The 20493-nt window shown below is 35.7% G+C and overlaps 1 protein-coding gene across 1 annotated transcript; it reads left to right on the top strand.

The window, feature by feature from the left end:
* Window positions 1–18390: 18390 nt before the first annotated feature.
* LOC122279975 (uncharacterized mitochondrial protein AtMg00310-like) lies at window positions 18391–18744 on the top strand. The gene has a single exon (XM_043090939.1). It carries the CDS (start codon window positions 18391–18393, stop codon window positions 18742–18744), a length of 354 nt encoding a protein of 117 aa, XP_042946873.1.
* Window positions 18745–20493: the final 1749 nt, after the last annotated feature.

Raw genomic sequence — 20493 nt, 5'->3', positions numbered from 1 at the left:
TTTTGTTACTATTTTGTAAGGTTACGTTCGAACGTATTTTCGAACGTTTAATACTGTTGAAACGTATTTTTTTTACATTCGAACGTACATATCAGAAATGCTAAACTCATCCACTTAATAAACAAACCAATTGTTTCACATTACAGTACATATTTCACAACCAATATTGTTTGAAACTGTTTTCAAATTAGATGTAAAAAATGTAATACAGAAATAAGATTCATTTCTTTTTCTTTCCTCGCCCAGCACGATTCTGTTGCAATGACATAACACGGTCCATTTGCAGCATCATCTCCCGCTGCACTTGCTCTTGGACCTCACTACGGATTCTTTCCTCATGTTCTCTTTGTTGGTCCTGCAAACGCGTCTCTAAATGAGACTGTCGCTCTAAGAGGGACTCCAACTCTTGCTGTCTAGACCTCATATACTCATTCTCGCGTCGTGCAGCTTCTAAATCTTTGGTAAGATTATTAATTTGTGATGTCGATGAGGTTGAGGAAGATGAACCGGAATGCTTGAAAGATCGTCCCAAACCTCTTGCCATACTAGAGTTGGGCCCAAGCACCTGTGAAAAAATGTCCAAGTCACTAGGAGAGGAATCCCCAGAAGCTGACTGCATCTCCATCATTTTTCCCTGCAGTTTGAGAGATCAAAACACACAATAAGTAACATATTAAAAGAAATACAAATAAAAAATAATTTAATCACATGTTACATAATTTATTCAACAAAAGGAACACCGCTTACATAATTAATTGCAGCTGCAGGATCCATCCACTCACTATGCTCATTAGTGTGAACAGAAGCATAGACATGAATGAGGGAAAAGTTTTCAGGATCATCACGTTTCTAAGAAAATGACATTAGCAATTTGAAAAAGACAATATTAGTACTTATATAAAAGAATAATAAGAAAAAATATGAATTATTACGTTTATTAATTACCATTTTTTCAGCAAGACGATGGAATGATCTTGAACCAGCACGATGGTGAATAGTCAGAGCAGATCTATTATTTGCATTTGTAGAACTTAAGTGCTACAAAAATAATTCTCACCGTTAATTGTAATATATGTACATACATATAATATAAACAACAAATATAAATGTAAATAATTATAGAAAATAATTCTAGAATACCTGATATTCTGGAGAGGCAAAAAGATCACAACACTTTATCCAGTCATCTAATTTCATCTGCTGGAAAGGGGACAGTGCAACCTCTTCAAACGTCTCAAATTTTTTGAAATGGTCGTGACATCGTCCCTTGTGACGTCGGAATAGTGTAGCCATTAACTCATTCACAGTTCTCAAATCCTCGCTACGACCAAAGTCGAGGTCAAATTCATCCTAATTATAAATTAGGAACGTTAAAAATATAATAAACTAATGTAGGTGAAAAAAATGATATAATAAGTAAACTCACCAGCACACGACTCCGAATGTGTTCCTTAATCTCATTCGGCACATCTCTCCAGGAGCGCACATAAAATGGAGCGTAAGCTCGAATTACTGTGCCAATATAGGAGGAAAGCGCTGCTGCACTATCATTCACTCCTCCAGTGGAATTATCAGGAATTGTGATTTTCAATTTACCATGCCTTCGATTTTTCTCAAGTGAGATGCCGCGTGTATAGCCACGACCGCGACGAGCCAATTGTTCATCAACTAATAAATGATAGTATAATTTTGAAGGTTATATATATTATTTATTGAAACAAACATCTTCAAGTATATATAGTATTAACGTAAACATTCCTTACCGGTAGGTGTCAACTGTGCATTGTTCTCTGTAATGTTAACTTCATCTTCGGGAACAGACTCCTCAGGTGGGGAGTCCTCAATGGGTTCAGGACTTGGACTCGGTGGAGGAGGCACATTTCTCCTTTGTCTTTTTGGCGGCATACTTGGAAATGATTATATATAAGAAAAAAATATTATATAGAATAAATTTATATTTATTATAAAATTCTATAATGGCTGTATATGAATAAACTTTTTAGTACTTTTAGTCTTCATCTTCGGATGTATTTTCCATGTTTGTTTCAGAATGTCTCTGTATAACATCTTCGTCATCATCATCAAGCTCTTGTTCGTCATCCTTATCCACTTCCCCCCCGGATTCTTGTTCGTCTTCTTCTTCTGACTCTTCTTCTGTACTTTTCTCACTTTCTTCAATTGAGTGATAATTTAATGAAGACGGGTCGAGATGGATGAGTGGGACGTCATCTCTACATAAGGGGAGCAACTCGAGTGCACCGAGGTCAACAAATAAGTTAATACCCCCTCCTCCATCTTCCTGGTAGGCCTCTACATTTAGAGTGTCATCTTCATCTCCACTATTATCGTAATCTGCACTCGTTCCTACTTCATATATATTTCGAGGGACAAATTTTTGTACAACTCGCCAAGTTATCTCTCCACTATCTTCATCAGCACTTTTCATTGGATCAATCAAGTAATAGATTTGAGTAACTTGACAAGCCAGTACGAATGGATCATCTTCGTACCATTTAGATGCAGTATTGACACTTGTAAAATGATTATCCCTATATATTGAATCCCGACCACCGCCTAGATCCCACCAATCACATTTGAAGACATATGTTATAGACCCACCCAGATATTTCAATTCGATAATATCACGAATGACACCATAATAATCAATATCATCTGTTCCATGACTCCCCTCGACCAAGACACCACAGTTTTGAGTTTTTCTATTACGTTCACGGTCCAGAGTATGGAATCTATAACCTCGAACTGTGCATGCAGTGTATTGAAGTGCTCTGTTTGATGGACCACGGGCTAATGCATACAATTCAAAAGAGACTGATTCGGGATCACGAGCACGTTGTTCCAATATCTAACAATTTAAATAATGTCATTTATTAAATATTAGCTAGAGTTAAAACTTTCATCATGTAACATATAGTATAGAGTTTAGTTCATACACGTTGTTCAAACCATCTAGAAAATTCTGACTCGTGTCTTGCCACTATATCCTCGACGCCTTCCATCTTAAGTTTGTCCATGTGCTCACTGTATAGTATATATTATCATATTATTTTGCATAACAATAGTTAAAGTTGTATATAATCTTTAGAATTATTTAAACCTTATACAACGACATACCTGAGATAGTGATCAATCTCCTGACAATTATTTAGTACGTACCACCGAACTTTACCCAACTCTGTATCAAGTAAATCGTAACCCGTTTGTGCACCCAAAGGTCGTACATTCTGAGAAAACACTGATAGCTGACGAGAAGGCGGAGCAGCAAGATCAGCATTTCGTTCTTGATGAATAAATCGTGTCTCAACACCACGAAGATATAAAGAGCAAAATGTTAACCATTCATCGTGTATATAGGCCTCTGCTATTGAACCCTCAGCTCTGGCTTTATTCCCAACAGTGCGCTTCAGTCGACCTAAATATCTTTCAACTGGATACATCTAACGGAACTGTACTGGTCCACCCAACATGATCTCCCGAGGTAAATGTATTGCTAAATGGACCATGACATCAAAAAATGACGGTGGAAAGATTTGCTCAAATTTACATAGTATAGTAGCAATGTCTTCTTCCAGTTTCTGCAGCATATCTCGCTTCACTACCCGAGCACACAAATCCTTAAAAAACATACACAGTTCAGTTATGGCAACACGTACAGGAGATGTTAGCTTCCCACGAATTCCCACCGGTAATAACTTCTGTAAAAATACGTGACAGTCATGACTTTTCAATCCACCAATTTTCCAGTCATCATGACTTACGCATCTACTGATATTTGAAGCATAACCATCTGGCAACTTCACACCTTGCAACCATTTGCAGAAGTCCATCCTCTCCTCCCTTGTCATTGTAAAACATGCATGCGGCATGACCACCCTCTCACCATCCACTCGTAAATGCAAATTATGTTTAATTCCCATTCTCTCAAGATCTTTCCTTGTCTTAATCGTATCTTTCGTCTTTTTATTGATGCTCATCAATGTACCCAGTATATTATCACAAATATTCTTCTCAATATGCATTACATCCAAACTATGTCGCAACATGCAGGACGACCAATACGGCAACTCAAAAAAAATACTACGCTTTGTCCAATTCAATTCTGCTACGCCTCGTTTTCTCTTGTTCTTTCCCCGACCTTTGCCAAAATTGTTCGCTGCCACATGTACCAATTGTTCCAGGATCTCTTCCCCAGACAACTCATTTGGTGCAGTTCTATCTTCTACGCGTCCATCAAACTTAGCGGATTCTGTTCTCCATGCATGATTAGTTGGTAGATAACGTCGATGACCCATGAAACACAACTTTTGAGAATATTTTAACCACTCACTAGTAGTTTCTTTATTACACGTCGGACACGCTAACTTTCCTTTAGTACTCCAGCCAGAAAGATTCCCATATGCCGGAAAGTCATTTATCGTCCACATTACCGCAGCATGCATCTGAAAAGTTGTTGATGTGGATGCATCATAAGTTCTGACGCCTGCTTCCCATAACTCTTTCAACTCTTCAATCAACGGCTGCAAATATACGTCAATGTCATTCCCAGGTGATCTCGGGCCGGGGATAAGCAAAGTTAACAAAAAGTTGGGCTCCTTCATGCACCTCCATGGTGGAAGATTGTACGGAATCAACACTACAGGCCAAGTGCTATAACTTGTACTCATATTTCCAAAAGGGTTGAATCCATCAGTTGTGAGTCCGAGACGCACGTTCCTTGCTTCTATCCCAAACTCTGGATACTGATTATCGAAAGATTGCCACGCAAGTGAGTCAGCAGGGTGCCTCATAAATCCATCATTTTGAACTCTTTTCTCTTTGTGCCACTTCATATCGTGAGCTATTTTCTTACACATGTATAATCTTTGCAACCGGGGTTTCAATGGGAAATATCGCAATACTTTAACCGGAACGCTTTTCTTATCCTTCCACCTCGACTCTCCGCATACAGGACATGCTTGTTTCTCCTCGTTCTCATTCCAAAATAAAACACAATCATTCTTGCACGCATGTATGGACTTATACTCAAATCCTAATCCCTTTCTCAACTGTTTCGCTTCATAAAAGTTCTTCGGCAATGCAGATCCTTCGGGAAGTACTTCATTAAATAAGTCTAATACCATGTTAATTGCTTTGGTTGACATTCCACACAATGATTTTATATGAAGCAACCGCACAATAAACGACATTTTAGAATGTTTTGTACAACCTGGATAAAGCTCATGCTTTGCATCTTCCCACATTTCTGGAAAATTATCTGAATCATTCCGTCGCCCACTTGAGCCATTGTCGTCAACCTCATCCATAAACATCCCAGCTCCAATGTCACTCAACATCTCCTCCATCTCATCTCGCTCATAATCATCATCCACGTTGTGCAAATTTTCCCGCTGACTGAATAAGTCATCCGCTGATTCAGCATACGGCTCACCATGCAGTACCCATCGAGTATAGCCCAAATCCATACCATTCACAAATATATGACTTTCAGCTTCATCCAATCCGATCGCACACAAATTTTTACAACCTCGACATGGACACTTAATGTAACCACGACTATCAGCAGACGCCTTTGCAAAATCAATGAAAGCCCTTACTCCACGCGCATAGGGTATGTAATCTTTTCCAAGTCTATCGCGTAGACGCATCCAACTTTTATCCATTTCTAAAAACATCTAATTTTTTAGTAATTAAGGTAAAGTTAAATACACATGCATGTCATGATACATCATGTTCAAAGTACTCTTTCTCAAGGTAGTTGGTCCTATCCCATTCGAGATTATATTCTCCATATTGCACAATTCCCGTCACTCTACTACTTTGAATGTTAGTAAAAATTTCGGCAGCACTTCCCCATAGTTCTCCAAGTATACATGTTCACATATAGGGATTATGACCCTAAGAACAGTATACCCAAAGAACAAATGAGGAAGACACCGAAATTTCATACTAAACGTTCAAAGTATGAATAACGTTTATGTGCAATACAGATAATATAATCTCAAACTGTCCACACTGGACAATTCAGGAATTAATGTACACCTAAATGTACACTAATTCCCAAACGGGTCTAAGGTTATTTATGCAATGTTATACAATATCTAACAAAAAAGTCAACAATAAATTAGCGCACATTGTTTGAATTATACCAATGTACTAATAATATTTATATTATTAATGATTGATAACACTTAGAAATTATTTGTAGACTTATATAATTCCTTATTTATTATATTATATGTCATTTATCAGCTATATAATATATAACACTACTATAAAATATCTTATAATTACAAATATAACTTACTAATAACACTTATTATATAATTATTACTATTATTGCCAAAATTATTATTGATAACACTTAAACAATATCAGTTATTATATAATTATTACTATTATTGCCAAAATTATTATAATTATTATAATAAAATATAGTTATTAAATAAGTAACTATTATCATAATTACTTATCTATTTCTTATTAATCATTTTTTTATACTATACATTACATGATAATTATTATTATGGATTAATACTAATATACTCTATACTATATATTATTAGATAAAATATTTAGGATTATTGAGCTATTAGATAAATAAGTATTATTATTTTATAATACTTATTTATATTATAATTTTAGTAATACGATTTTTTAATATAGTTACTAAATAGTTATGCCTTATAATTTTGATACTTAGGGTCATGTGATAATTTATTATATTAGTTATTTAACTAATTATATATATAATAGTTATAATTGTAATATTATAATTTATAATTATGATCATCCAATAAATTATATACCAAAATTGTTATTCTTACACAAATAATATAACAATTTATTTATTAAATAAATTGTTATATATATTCTTTTATAACAACAAATTACTAAAATAGACACATAAACTAACAAATAATTATTATTCAAAAACATACACTATACTAAAACATTATCACATTAAGAATAAACATATTCAATAACAATAATTTTTCTTTTTAATTCATCCAAACAACACAAACTTAATCACAACTTATATCCACAATAAAATATAACAATAGAGTTTAGTATATATACCTTGTGCCTTAAATAAATTCTTCTTCAAAAATCACAACTTCTCAACAATTCACAACAAATGATCCTTCAAAAAATACACAATACTAGTTAGTTAAATATATATGAAATAAAACATTGATAATTATCATGTATATTACAAATAAAAAATGAGAAAAACCATTTACCTTAATGCTTAAAAAAATACCTTTGCAAACATATACTCACTATAACCCTCCACTTCTTCTCTTCCTCTCTCTAAAACTCTCTCTCTCCCCACTGCTTTCCACTTCCTTTAGCATTCCGTCTCTCTAAAACTCTCTCTGTCTCTCACTCTAACACGCACGGAGGAAAGCAGAAATGAATCTGCTTTCCCGTGCGTGAAAGTTTTATTTTCTGCTTGTTATGCAATTAACGTTCGGACGTTCATTAATGAACGTTCGAACGTTTCATTTTACGTGCGAACGTTTATTCATTAACGTTCAAACGTAAAATTATCCCGCCCAATAATTATACAGTACGTTCGCACGTATGTACGTCCATCCAACGTATTCATCAGTAACGTTCGAACGTTAAAATAGTACGTTAGAACGTACTGTGCAAATTTGGTTTAAGCGGGAAATTTCCCTCCGAATTTATTATAACGTCCGAACGTCAGAATTTAAGTTCGAACGTTAATATTATTATTTACATATTATATATTTAGTATATTCCTCATAATATACTTATATATTAAATTATAAATTATACAATATTAATTAATATATAATTTGTACCAATTATATAATATATAACATAAATATTATATAAGAATGTACTATATATATATTATTACTTTATATAAATATAATATATATAAAATATATATTATATTATAACTATAATATATAATATACTTATTATATATTATAGTTATAACAAGTATATTATAATATATTATATTGGAAAAATTGTATATTATCCTAGTATAGTATACTTTAATATAGTATATCTAATAACTATATTAAAGTAATATAGTTATATACTAATGTAGTATAAATATTATATAATATATTATCTATATTATAGTCTATAATATAGTATAAGTATTATATACTATATTATCTATATTATAGTCTATAATATAGTATAAGTATTATATAGTATGTTATCTATATATAATAACTATATAATACCGTATAATATATTATATAGTAAATATATTATAGATATAATATAGTACTAGTACTATGTTATATATACTACTTGTATATAATATAGTATATATACTACAAATATAGTGTAATACTTAGTATACTATACATATACTTTATATGTATATACTATATATATATTATAGACTATATAATTACTATATAATATACTATAGTTATTATATAGATACTATAGTATATACACTATAGTATTGGATATATAAATAACTATATAATACTACTATATAATATATACTATATATATTAACATTATAAAGTGCTATATAATATATACTATATAATAACGGTTTCAATAATACGTATATAACACTATATACGTATTAAAACTACATACACTATAACACTATATAGTATACACTATATAGAACATAAGTGTAATATACTATATACTATATAGTATAACACTATATAGTATATAATATACGTATATTATACGTATATAATATTATACATTATATAATATATAATATTATATATTATATATCATATTATATAGTAATATATAGGTAATATAATATATATTACATTATATATATTATATAATATATATAATATAATATATAGTGTAACAACGTTCGAATGTTATAACCAAAACGTTCGGACGTTTCGATTGACGTCCGAACATAATAGATTTATGTTCGCATGTTAACAAAACGTCCGAACGTAAAAGTATCACGTTCGCACGTATGATTTTAAGTCCGAATGTGATATACATAACGTTCGCATGTGGAGTTAACGTCCAAACGTTAATTAATTAACGTTCGGACGTTAACTGTATATAAGGCCAGGCACGACGGTTTCCAGGCCATAACTTGTACGAAACCGGTCCGGAAACTCAAACTCTCTCATCCTCTCCGCCACGCACGCCGCCGCAACCGTCGCCATCCGCCACCGCAACCGTCACTAAAAGGTAATGTGCCCTCTCCCTCTTCTATTTCCTTGCTTTTAATCGGTGGGTTTCAAAAATTCGAAACCCACCGTAGCCCGGTTATAAAACTTGCATTTCCGGCCACCATTCGCAGTAAAATGATAGAATAGGACCGTAGAAACATTTCCCATCTTTTGAAATTCATATTTTGGTTGTTTGTGGCTTCGAAACATGCGTTTCGAAGCTTTCGGTAATGGCTGAGTCGACTCAGCGATTCCGTGTCGTAACGTTCAGACATCACGACAAAACGTCCGAACGTGTGACCTTTTGTATTCAATACGTTCGCACGTTATATTGTTACGTGCGAACGTATTAGTTTTACGTGCGAACGTTTTTATCCAACGCTTTAACGTAACGTTGGATAAAACGTTCGAACGTAATCCGTTGGTCTTCTTCGGCTAGTAAGAACGTCCTAACGTATGACGATTCAAATTCATTACGTCCGAACGTTTAGGTAATACGTTCGGACGTAATGAACTTATTCGCACGTTTTTATCGAACGTTTGAATGAAACGTTCGATAAAAACGTCCGAACGTTTCATCTTTGTATATTCGGACGTATTTTAACGTGCGAACGTACATTGTATTAACGTTCGAACGTTTACAATATAAAATTTTTTTATATTGTTTCTTTTAGGTATTATTATTTTATATATTGAAAAAGTGAGTTTCTTTAAAAGTTTTACTCGCAAAATTATGTAAATTTATAAGGATGATATTTTAATTTTTAGTATAATCCATATATGTCATAATACGTATGTATCTGTGATTATAATCATTTTTTTAAAATGTTATAACTTATATATTTTTTTTTTATTTTCAGGATATGGCTCAGTATATGACGACAAGGAAGCGAGGGAGGGATGGAGGCAATCCGGACATCGCTCGACTGGGGGCACGAACTGTTATGGGGGAACGAGAAATCCTCATTAATGAGTTTGATGAGCTCAGCTGGGAGCGAAAGACGCTGAGAGACGTCTTCGTCACCAGAGGCTGGGGCCCCATATGCACATTGAGGGGAAAGATTTACCCCACAATGGTTCGAGAGTTTTACATTGGGATGGCCACCATGCCTAACGATGCATCATCCCATACTCTCAATGTACGCGGTGTACAGTTTCAGTTCTCGGCGGATGTTCTCGCCGACTTGCTCCAGATTCCGCGTATGCTACCTGAGTCGACAGCTGCTCAGGCTGATGACATAGCAGCTGCATTTTCCCCGAGCATATTCGAGGCAGATCCAGCTGCTTCTGCTTCATCTTCGGGCCCTGTTGAGTTTATGCCCAGTCATGAAGAAGATCGACCCGAGGGCGATCCTATTGCTGCTGAGGTTGGTGACGATGAGCGGGACCAGGATTTCTACATCCTCACTGGCACGGACCGCACAAAGCTCGATAGGCCGAACTCCTTCAGCCAGAATCAGCTGCTGCCTTTCTTTCGCATGTTGCACATTTTTGTTGCAACAAATGTAGACCCGGTGGCACATAAGAGCACATTCAGTCGGGCTCGTGCACAGTTCCTGATTGGCTTGGCACGTGGTGAGTCCATTGACTTGCCCCTTGTTATATTTGAGCGGATCCGTTACGAGGCCAGCATCGTTACCACGGATAATCTCCCGTACGGAGTCATCATCAGCCGCTTATTACTAGCCCGGGGAGTGCCACTCCAGGCGGAGGAGATGGTGATAAACCAAATGAGCCCTATCGACATAACCACACACCGCCGGAGCATTGGACAGGGGAGAGGCTCAGCTCGGCGTCAGTCTGGTCCTACGCCAGATCTTGTTCCCCCGACTGAGTCTGGGGCCGATGTTGCTCGCCCGTCGGCGAGTACTAGTCAGCAGCCGGGAGTTACATCTCCTGGGAATGTGCGACCTGCTTGGGTTGATACAATGATGACAGATATGAAGGCGCATATAGACCGACAGATCGATAGACAGATTGCACATATAGATCAGGCTGTCGCACATCTTGCACATCATGTAGATGTGCTAAACAATAAGGTTGAGACATTGACTGAGGAGTTTCGATCTTTTGTAAACCAGCAGTTCTGAAAGTGATTTGTAAAAATTTATCATTCGAACGTTTTTTATTTTCGACATATGTAATGGACACAAATATTTAATGTATGTATTGTGTAGCTTAATTTCTACTCTTAATTTTTTTTTAATATAACGTTACTCAACCTTACTATTAAAAAAAATATATATTATGGTAAATTTATGTAATTTTACATATAACGTTCGAACTTTATCACATTAACGTTCGAACATTGGCGCTAATATATTCACGTTCGCACGTAAATAGTTAAAACGTTCGAACGTTCGCGCTAATTTTTTTACGTTCGCACGTAAATATACATAACATTCGAACGTTACTGTGACGTTCGAACATATTATGGGAAACGTCCGAACGTTTTGAAATTCTTGCCCAACATTTAGTGACAGTTCTCACAAACCGTCACAGTAAATACGTTTTAGTCACAGTTTGGAAACCGTCACTATTTATAATCTGTCACTAAAAGCCATATTTGTTGTAGTGTTTATTGTTTTTGTTTTAGTTTGGAAATTGAACTGGTGTATTTCCTTTCATTCATGTATGTTGAGTTATTCAGACTAATGAATCTTTGTGAAGTAGGAAATCTGTTATGTGCTCCAGCTATTGTATTTTAGATTTTAATGAAATGAGGTGTTGCTTGGAAAGTACACCCTATTCTTATCATTATATGCAGCTTCTTTTGTGTCCCGCTGTGGAGATGTACTTTTAGATCTCTTCCTTAGAAAAGAGGTCTAGGACCTATATAAAGAAGAAGAAAACAAACCCCAAACCTATCTTGGACGAAAACTGAAGGAAAGAAGAGAAACATACCGTAAAATTTATAAAACACTCTTTGATCATATATTTTCAAGGTCTAATCCTCAATATAAAAATAATAATTCTCGATAGTTTCGAAGGAAATTACTCTACCTGTGTTAGACGTTCATAAAGAAATTTGTGTTTTGTGGTTTTGGAAAAAAAAAAATATATATATATATATATCAAATGCCAAAAGGGGTACGTAGGGGCATTCATACATGGGAATTATCAAGGGAATTAATTTATCCCTTATCAATATCATCGATTCTTTACTGAATTTAAGATGAACATATTAATGAGTGATACTAAAGACAAATATAAGGGTTCTTCACAAAATATGTAACAATATTTATTAATAAGTCCAGTATTATAAGGAATGGATTATGGATAATTTATTTGGGCCTCAATTAGTTAATGAGACATATTGGATAAACCCACAAATGATTATTTAGTAATTTTGAATACAAATTTTAATTAGGTTCAAAGGCGCAAAAGTATATTCTAAGGCCTCTTACGGCGTTTAGTGGATGATTTTGGAATAGTATTAATGAGTCATTATTTTAAGAAGCGCAACTGAGATTTGTTGGAAAATTTTGAATATGTTACAAGCCCAATTTTATTATAGTTGATTATGAAATTTAATTGGGCCCAATAGTTAGATTAAAACTCATTTAATATTTAAAAATCAAGTGGCCCTGTTTAATTGGTACTACGCCCAATAATTTATTTAAATTTATATTGGGCAAGTTGGACTCATTTGGGAATTTAAGATTAGCCCATTAGAATCGTTAAGTAACTTATCCATAAAATTATAGGCAACCCTAGAATTTACTTGGATGGTTAAAATGACCCAACCCATTTGTTAGAATCAGAATAGGACCCAAAAGAAAATCCTAGAACCTATGAAAGCTCCTAAAATGGACTCTAACCATGTGAAAGGCCCAACCCATGTGCTCGATAAACATATTACCCCTAAGACCCAACTCTCAGGCCTTCATGAGTGTAAAGCCCCCACCATGCACTATACTTCTTCTCCATCATGAAGCCCTAGGTTTGCCATCTTAACATCCCAAGCCAACCTCCTCCCAAGTCCTCGCCTCCCTCTATTTTGCTCAACTATGGATAGCCACTGCACCTAGCATCATTGTTAGAGCTTCCACCGCACCCTTAGCCTCTTTTAGACCACACAACACCACCTTCACGTTAGCCAAGCACAACCCATGATGCCACCAAATACATCACACCATGAGCTCCAACTGCCTATCTCCCCCCTGAAATGCAAAACAAGCAACTCCTATACACAGGTAACTCTCTCCACCTCAGGTTGCCATCCTTCACTAGAAGCCACCACATGCTTTGTAGTGCCCTCGACCCCCACTTGTGTTCTTGCAATAGTTGCGACTCTGGGATTTTGGTCACTTGGGTCAACACTCCTCTCATAATGTGAAAAGAAAGTGTGTGCTCGCATGCTTAATAAATGTGTATAGTTAATTTGCCGCAAAAATAAAAAATAAAAAGGACAGTCAATTAATTCTAACAGTACCATAAAATATAAGACTACATCATCAAGCAAAATATCCATAAGCCACCATTCACCCAATCCCCAACATAAAATTAATATAGTCATTCGACTAAAAAGAAAGAATACACCAGTCAATGCTACATAAGGGGAAAGGTGTCCAAGTATTCACTCCTTAGGCGAAGCCGATCCTTTAAGTTCATATCTATCCTCTGCATCAAAGTCTAAGGTTCCGCTCTATAGAACCACAGGTAGGGACACCACGAGTAAAGCCATAGATTAACGCCCAAAAATGCAAGCATAGAAAAATCTGGACATTTCACAATAAAGGGAAAAAATCGAGATCTTTAGCTTTACTATAACTGTGCAAAATCAATTCTTTCTCAATATTTTTAGAAAAAATCACACACTGAAAAATCACTATTTTGTTTACAAAGCCCCCATTTATTTATTTAAGGTATGCACCATGGTCTCTCTTAGGGACCATCCGCACACTCTAGCTCCCTTCGCCAAACTATCAGTAACGACTGTGCATATGACTTCGTAACAAGCAATGCCCAGTTTCAAGCCCGACATGTACTTCACCAAATATCCCCTACCCACTACCAATAGAGAGGCCATGGAGTTGGCACGAGAGCTTTACCGTATCGTTCAAGCCTGTTGTAGCTCGACGACAACTCAGGGGATGTCACTCAGTTTTACACCATCCCAAGTGACCAGAGGAGCTCTATCAAGATAATGCTCCATCTTAAATTGGGGTCATGATACCCACACACCCACAAGACACCTTTCAATATTTTGATACCAAAAAGTGCTATTTTTCCAAGTTTACAGCACAAGCATAAAGCAGAACACAAATAATAAACTAATGATAGATAATAAATAAAATGCAGTTATGCCACATGTAATTATTAGATGAAATGGCACAACATAATACAACAATCAAACATAATGTAGCACACAATTTCATAGTTTCACGTTTTTCACAACTCATGCAATTCCCAACGCTTTACTCGGCCCTCAGCCAATAATCCATCACAAACTACATATTTTAACTCAACACTCCACATGCCCTTGACCACTTAACCAAATACAACTAGACTATAGTCAAAACACGGTTTTCCAATGTTAGTATTCCAAGGATTAGTCTAGTTTTACTTAAAATGTGGGACGGTAGATTTCTGGATGATCAAGCTCGCTAAGGTATCCCATGAGTGTGTATGTGTGCGTGTTGCTACGAGATGGAAAGCATTTAGTTAAACCTGAATGCTGCCTAAAAATTATTATATAAATAGAGTGACACATGACTTACTATCGTGGTGTCGAGAGGGGTAGAACACGGCGCCGACAGTGGTGGCCCATAGTGGCAGGGGTGGGTCCAGATGAATAAGGGGGGAATCTATGACTGGGAAGACTAAAGGGTGGTAAATTTGGCGTAACAAAGGGTGAAGGAAGGAGATTTCATGGTAGAGGGTGGTAGTAGGCGGTGGCTCAAGGGAGGGATCTAGGCATAGGTTGGGTAGATTTCAAGGAGGAAAGAGGTCAAGTAGAGGGAAAATTAAGGGTAAGGGGGAGGTTGGATGACCACCAAGGAGCTACTGGGAGTGGTAGCCCCTGGGGGCACACAACAAAACCCTAGGCAAGATTCTCCTAAGCCATATGGGTTGGAAAACTAATAGGGGGGATTGAGAGATTCGGGGGTTGAGGATGAGTACCCACCACAACTAACGTTGGATGGTGGCAGATGGAGGTGGCAATGCCAAAACGTAGGGGAGAGAGAGAGAGAGAGAGATGGTTTATGTTTTGCTTGGTTATCCAACAAGTGCAAAAACCTACCATGGGAGTAAACATGACCTTTGTTTTGAGTACACGCACTTTAGTGACAACAAGGTGATTTATATTCTGTTTAGCTAACAGTAGACATGCACAATCCTAAGTAAATATGACCTCCATTTTGATGCACTCACTTTAGTGACAAACAGTAAGTTACATTTTGCTTGGCTATCTGCAGACATGCACAACCCTGCCACGGAGTAAACACAATCTTTATTTATATTTCTGATGTTGTTCAGTACACTTGTACATTAGGTCTTTTATATATACATATATATATATTATTATTATTTGTCAAAGAAATGTTAATGAAAGTATTATTGCTATTGTTTTCTTGAACGGTTTGTTTTTGTTTTATGTAACTGGCTCATATTTACACTCAAGTATAAGTTCCCTACTTACTAGTTTTTGTTTTGGTGGATTCACTCTTTTCTCCACTATTGTTTTAGATAATTGGTGGTTGTGACAATTGGAATAGATGACATGTGACAGGATTATAATAGACATGGGAGATAAGTGTTAGGTGGCATAAGTGGGTTAGTTTAAGTTTCGAGAATTATTACACTGTTTCTTTTTTTGTTTGGAAGAATTTTTGAGACATTTGATTTTAGAGGATAATTATATCTAACTTTTATATTTTATGTAGTTCAGGACCCTTTAAGAACTCCTTACACAAACCCGAAAACCTCATATTAAAGTTTAGTGACTTTCTTTCGGATAACAAATACGTAATATATATATATAGAATAATAGTTCGATCACTTAAGAGAAATGATAAGGAGAAAAGAATCGGATTAAAGTTGTTGGACTTCACTCATGTCATCTAGAACATAATGGTCTAACAAGAATGTTAAGTATTTAGGGAATGATTGTAATGTCTCAAATTTTGTATGAGATGGTATTGGTGAATGAACTCTCGTTTTAACTGGGTAGAAGAAGCTTTCGAAAACTTACATCCTTTTGGACTAGCTACGAGTTGACCACAACAACAACTGCTTGACTTTCAAGAAATGTTCTTGGACTGTGAGTTAAGGGACCTTGGTTTTTGTGGTCCAAAATATACTTGGTGCAATGGATGACAAGATGCAGCTCAAATTTTAGAGAGGCTTGATAGGTTTCTTGGTAATAATTCTTGGTGCAATTTGTTTAATAGAGTCTCAGTCATCCATGGCTCTATTTCTTATTCTGATCATCTCTCTTTATGGATTGAGTTAGACAGTGCACAATTAATAAGGGGAGGCTCTAAACCTTTCAGATTTGAGGCAATGTGGCTTGGGAAAATGGAATGTTAAAAAATTATTCAGAATGAGTGGCTTACTACTGTATCTTTGAGGGGCATGCAAAGTGTCATGGATTGCATTGCTGGTGTTAGTAACAAATTACAAAGATGGAATAAGGCCAAATTTGGTAAGTTTCATGTCAAGTAGAAAAAGGCTAGGCTCAAGCTTTCTCTAGAACAAAGTAAAGACCCAATAGTTTTAAATACCAGAGAGGTTGGCATAGCTACATATGAGGTTTAGAAATGGATGGATAGAGAAGAGATTATGTGGAAACAAAGATAAAATGCTTTATGCTTAGTTGAAGGGGACCAAAGAAAGAAAAAGAATTACATATCAAAGCTAATGGATGTAAGGGGTTGCTAGCAGGAAGAAAAGAATGTGACAGATTAATTGTTAACCATTTTTCTTCATTTTTTACTTCTGCAGGTTCACAAGATCAATAGGTTTTTCTTGAAAAAATGGAGAGGAAGGTCTCATCTGTGATGAATGTTGACCTTATTAAACCATACATAGCTATGGAAGTACTCCAAACTTTGAAAGAGATGCATCCCAATAAAGCGCCAGGGCCTAATGGCATACCACCTCTTTTCTTTCATAAATTCTAGCCTGGCATTGTACTTCCATCACTTCTATTGTTTTACATGCTTTGAACCATGGTTAATTTCCTCAAGCTATTAATCATACATTCATCACCCTGGTTCCTAAGAAGAAATGTCTTCAAACAATTAATGACTTTAGACCTATTAGCTTATGTAATGTCATATATAAACTAATATCTAAGGTTATTGCAAATAGAATTAAGCAAGTGTTACTAGTGGTCATCTTAGATTCTTAGTCCTCTTTCATACCTGGAAGACTCATCATAGATAATGTTCTTGTGGCCTATAAAGTTTTACATTTTTAAAAAGGAAGAAGAATGGAAAGAAAGGCTTTACGTTCCTTAAGCTTGACATGAGTAAAGCTTATGATAGGGTAGAATGGAGTTTTCTTGAATCTGTCAGGAGAAAACTTGGCTTCCATGAGAAAATAATTCAGTTGGTGATGTTGTGTGTTAGGACCCCTTCATTCTCAGTTATGATTAATGGTTCCCCTACTGGTGTTATAGTTCCTTCTAGAGGTTAAAGGCAAGGAGACCCTATCTCTCCTTACCTCTTTCTCTTGTGTAGTGACGAGTTGATTAGTCTATTGAGAGAAGTTGAAAGATCTAACTTTGTTCCTAGCATACAAATTTGTCATGGGGCTCCAAAGCTAAATCACTTGCTATTTGTAGATGATAGCTTGATTTTTTGTGTTGTAGATGTGGATACAAATGTAAGATTGCAAACTTTGTTACATCAATATGAAGCTACTTTAGGCCAACTATTAAAAATAGTGAAAAAATAGCAATGGTGCTCAATGCCAATGTGGAACATAACAATAGGTGGACTATTATGAATTTGTGGAGTTGATCTTAAGTGTAGCAATATGAAAGGTATCTTGGCGTGCCCTAGTGGTAGGTAGGTCAAAATTAAGGGCATTTGCTGAGATCAACAATAGAGTTTGGCTCAAATTGCAAGGATGGAAAGAAAAAATGTTTTCTCAAGCAGGAAGGTAAATACTTCTAAAAGTAGTAGCTTTGGCAATCCCATCTTATGCTATGAGTTGTTTCAGACATCCATCAAAGTTTTGTTCTAAAATTGAGAGTATGATGGCTAGATATTGGTGGGGTCAAAAGAATGAGGAGAAGAAGGTGCATTGGATAACTTGGAAGAAAATTTGCAAAGCAAAACCTGTTGGAGGGATGGGGTTCAAGGAACTACAGATTTTCAATATGGCTATGTTGGCAAAACAAGCTTGGAGGTTGTTGAAGAATAGGGAGAGTTTGTTCCACAAGATGTATGCTGCTAGATACTTTTCTAATGGAGACCTATTGGCAACTTCTCTTGGAGGTACTCCCTCCTATGCTTGGAGAGAAATATGGGAGGCAAAGAACCTGCTAGTGAAAGGGGGTAGGTGGAATGTGGGAAATGGAAGCTCTATCCATAGTTTAGATGATGCCTAGATTCCTGGGATTTGAAATCTGAGACATGAACTGGGTTTTGAGCAGAGTGTTGAGCCACTCTATCAATTGGATGACTAAGTCTCTTCACTAATTGATCCAAGTACTAAATGGTTGGATTTGTCTAACGTCAAAGCTCTATTCAATCCAAAAGTTGTTGATGTTGTTATCAAATTGCATCCTAGCAATTCTAGAGCTGTAGATCAGTGGATGTGGGAACATGAAAAGTTAGGTATTTTCTCTGTTAGAAGTGCCTATAGATTCTTTAAAACTTGCTTAGATCCTGAATGCAGTGAATCCTTAAATGGTGCTTTGTTGAAGAAGTTTTCGATTGCTCTCTGGAAATTAAAAGCTCCTCATAAAATTAAAGTTTTTTCTTGGAGAGCATGCAAAGATAGTTTACCTTCTAAGGCTAATATGATTAAGAGAAAACTGGGCATTGGTGGATAGTGTTGCTTTTGCCAACATCCAATGGAGGATGTGTGTCATGTTTCAATTTTATGACCCTCTATTAACAAATTCCTAACCCGAAGGTTCTCTGTCTTGCAAAATGGAGCTCATTTTAGGTCATTCGTCACTATTGAAATGGACTCTTCTCCAAAGGCTTAGTTGATGAGTTAACAGATTTCTTCATAATGGCTTGGGCTTTTTGGTTTAGAAGAAATAAGATGGTTCATCACCAGATTGCTTTACCACCACAAGAAGTTATTGGCTTTGCTTTTGCAAAGAAGTTGAAGACTGACTCAGGTATGCAAAAGAAGTTTCCTACTTCTAAGAACCTGATGTATAGGTGGTTTCCTACTCCACAAGACTCTTTTAAGCTAAATATCAATGGTGCTCTTTTCTTTAATGGGTGCTATATTGAGGAGTCATGTGGGTGAGGTGCTTATGGCAACTAGTAGAGCTGAATCTGTTCACCTATAACCAGAACAAGCAGAAGCAGTAGCTTTGTTGAGGGTTCTTCAACTTTGCATGAATATGGGTATCCATAATTTGATTACTAAAAAAGTGATTGCTTGTTACTGGTAGAGGAAGTTAATAGCACAACTAAGTTGACTGCAGCTATCAGATTAGTTGTAGCAAATGTTAAAAGCATGATGCAAACTTTTCTTCAATGTAGAATTCAGTATAACAACAGATCAACCAATGAGGCGGCTCATCGACTTTCTAGACATGCATGTTCCATTGATGATATGAATATTTGGTGGCATAGTGTTCCTCCTATCATTGAGAATGTAATTTTCATTGATCAACACTATTGTAACCTGTCTTAAGGTGTTATGCCTTTGTGAAATGAAGCATTTTTCTATTAAAAATAATGACATGTACCATATACCTGGAAACTCACGCAGAATAATTTGACTACTTATATGTCTTGAGACAAAACAACCATGTATGTTTTGTTATCATGCATCATGAGTAAAATAGTTACAGTTATAGTAAGTAAGCATATGAGAAAATAAGCAAAAGTAAACACTAACCTCCTGGCCAGATTCTGCTACCAATGCCGACGACGTTGAGTACTCAAACTTAAAGCCTATCAGCAATACAACCATTTAAAATAACCAGTAAAAACTTCAAACTATTTACCAACCCCACAAACTAAATATATAATTCTTCTAATTAGGGAGAACCACTCTACGAATATTCTCCACTTAGTAGTGCCTATTTGAAGTTGTTATAGGTAATAGACTTTTTCACTGCAGTGTTCTAATTATAAAGCTTCATTCAAAAAAAAAAAAATCTACTATT

Source organism: Carya illinoinensis, chromosome 1 (genome assembly GCF_018687715.1).
Source record: "Carya illinoinensis cultivar Pawnee chromosome 1, C.illinoinensisPawnee_v1, whole genome shotgun sequence".
Classification (NCBI taxonomy): Eukaryota; Viridiplantae; Streptophyta; class Magnoliopsida; order Fagales; family Juglandaceae; genus Carya; species Carya illinoinensis.
The sequence above is the reverse complement of the archived record's forward strand: the minus strand, read 5'-3'. Positions and strand labels throughout refer to the sequence as shown.

Coding starts and splice junctions, on each gene's coding strand:
- LOC122279975 (XM_043090939.1), top strand. CDS start 18,391: ATGGCTAGATATTGGTGGGGTCAAAAGAATGAGGAGAAGAAGGTGCAT.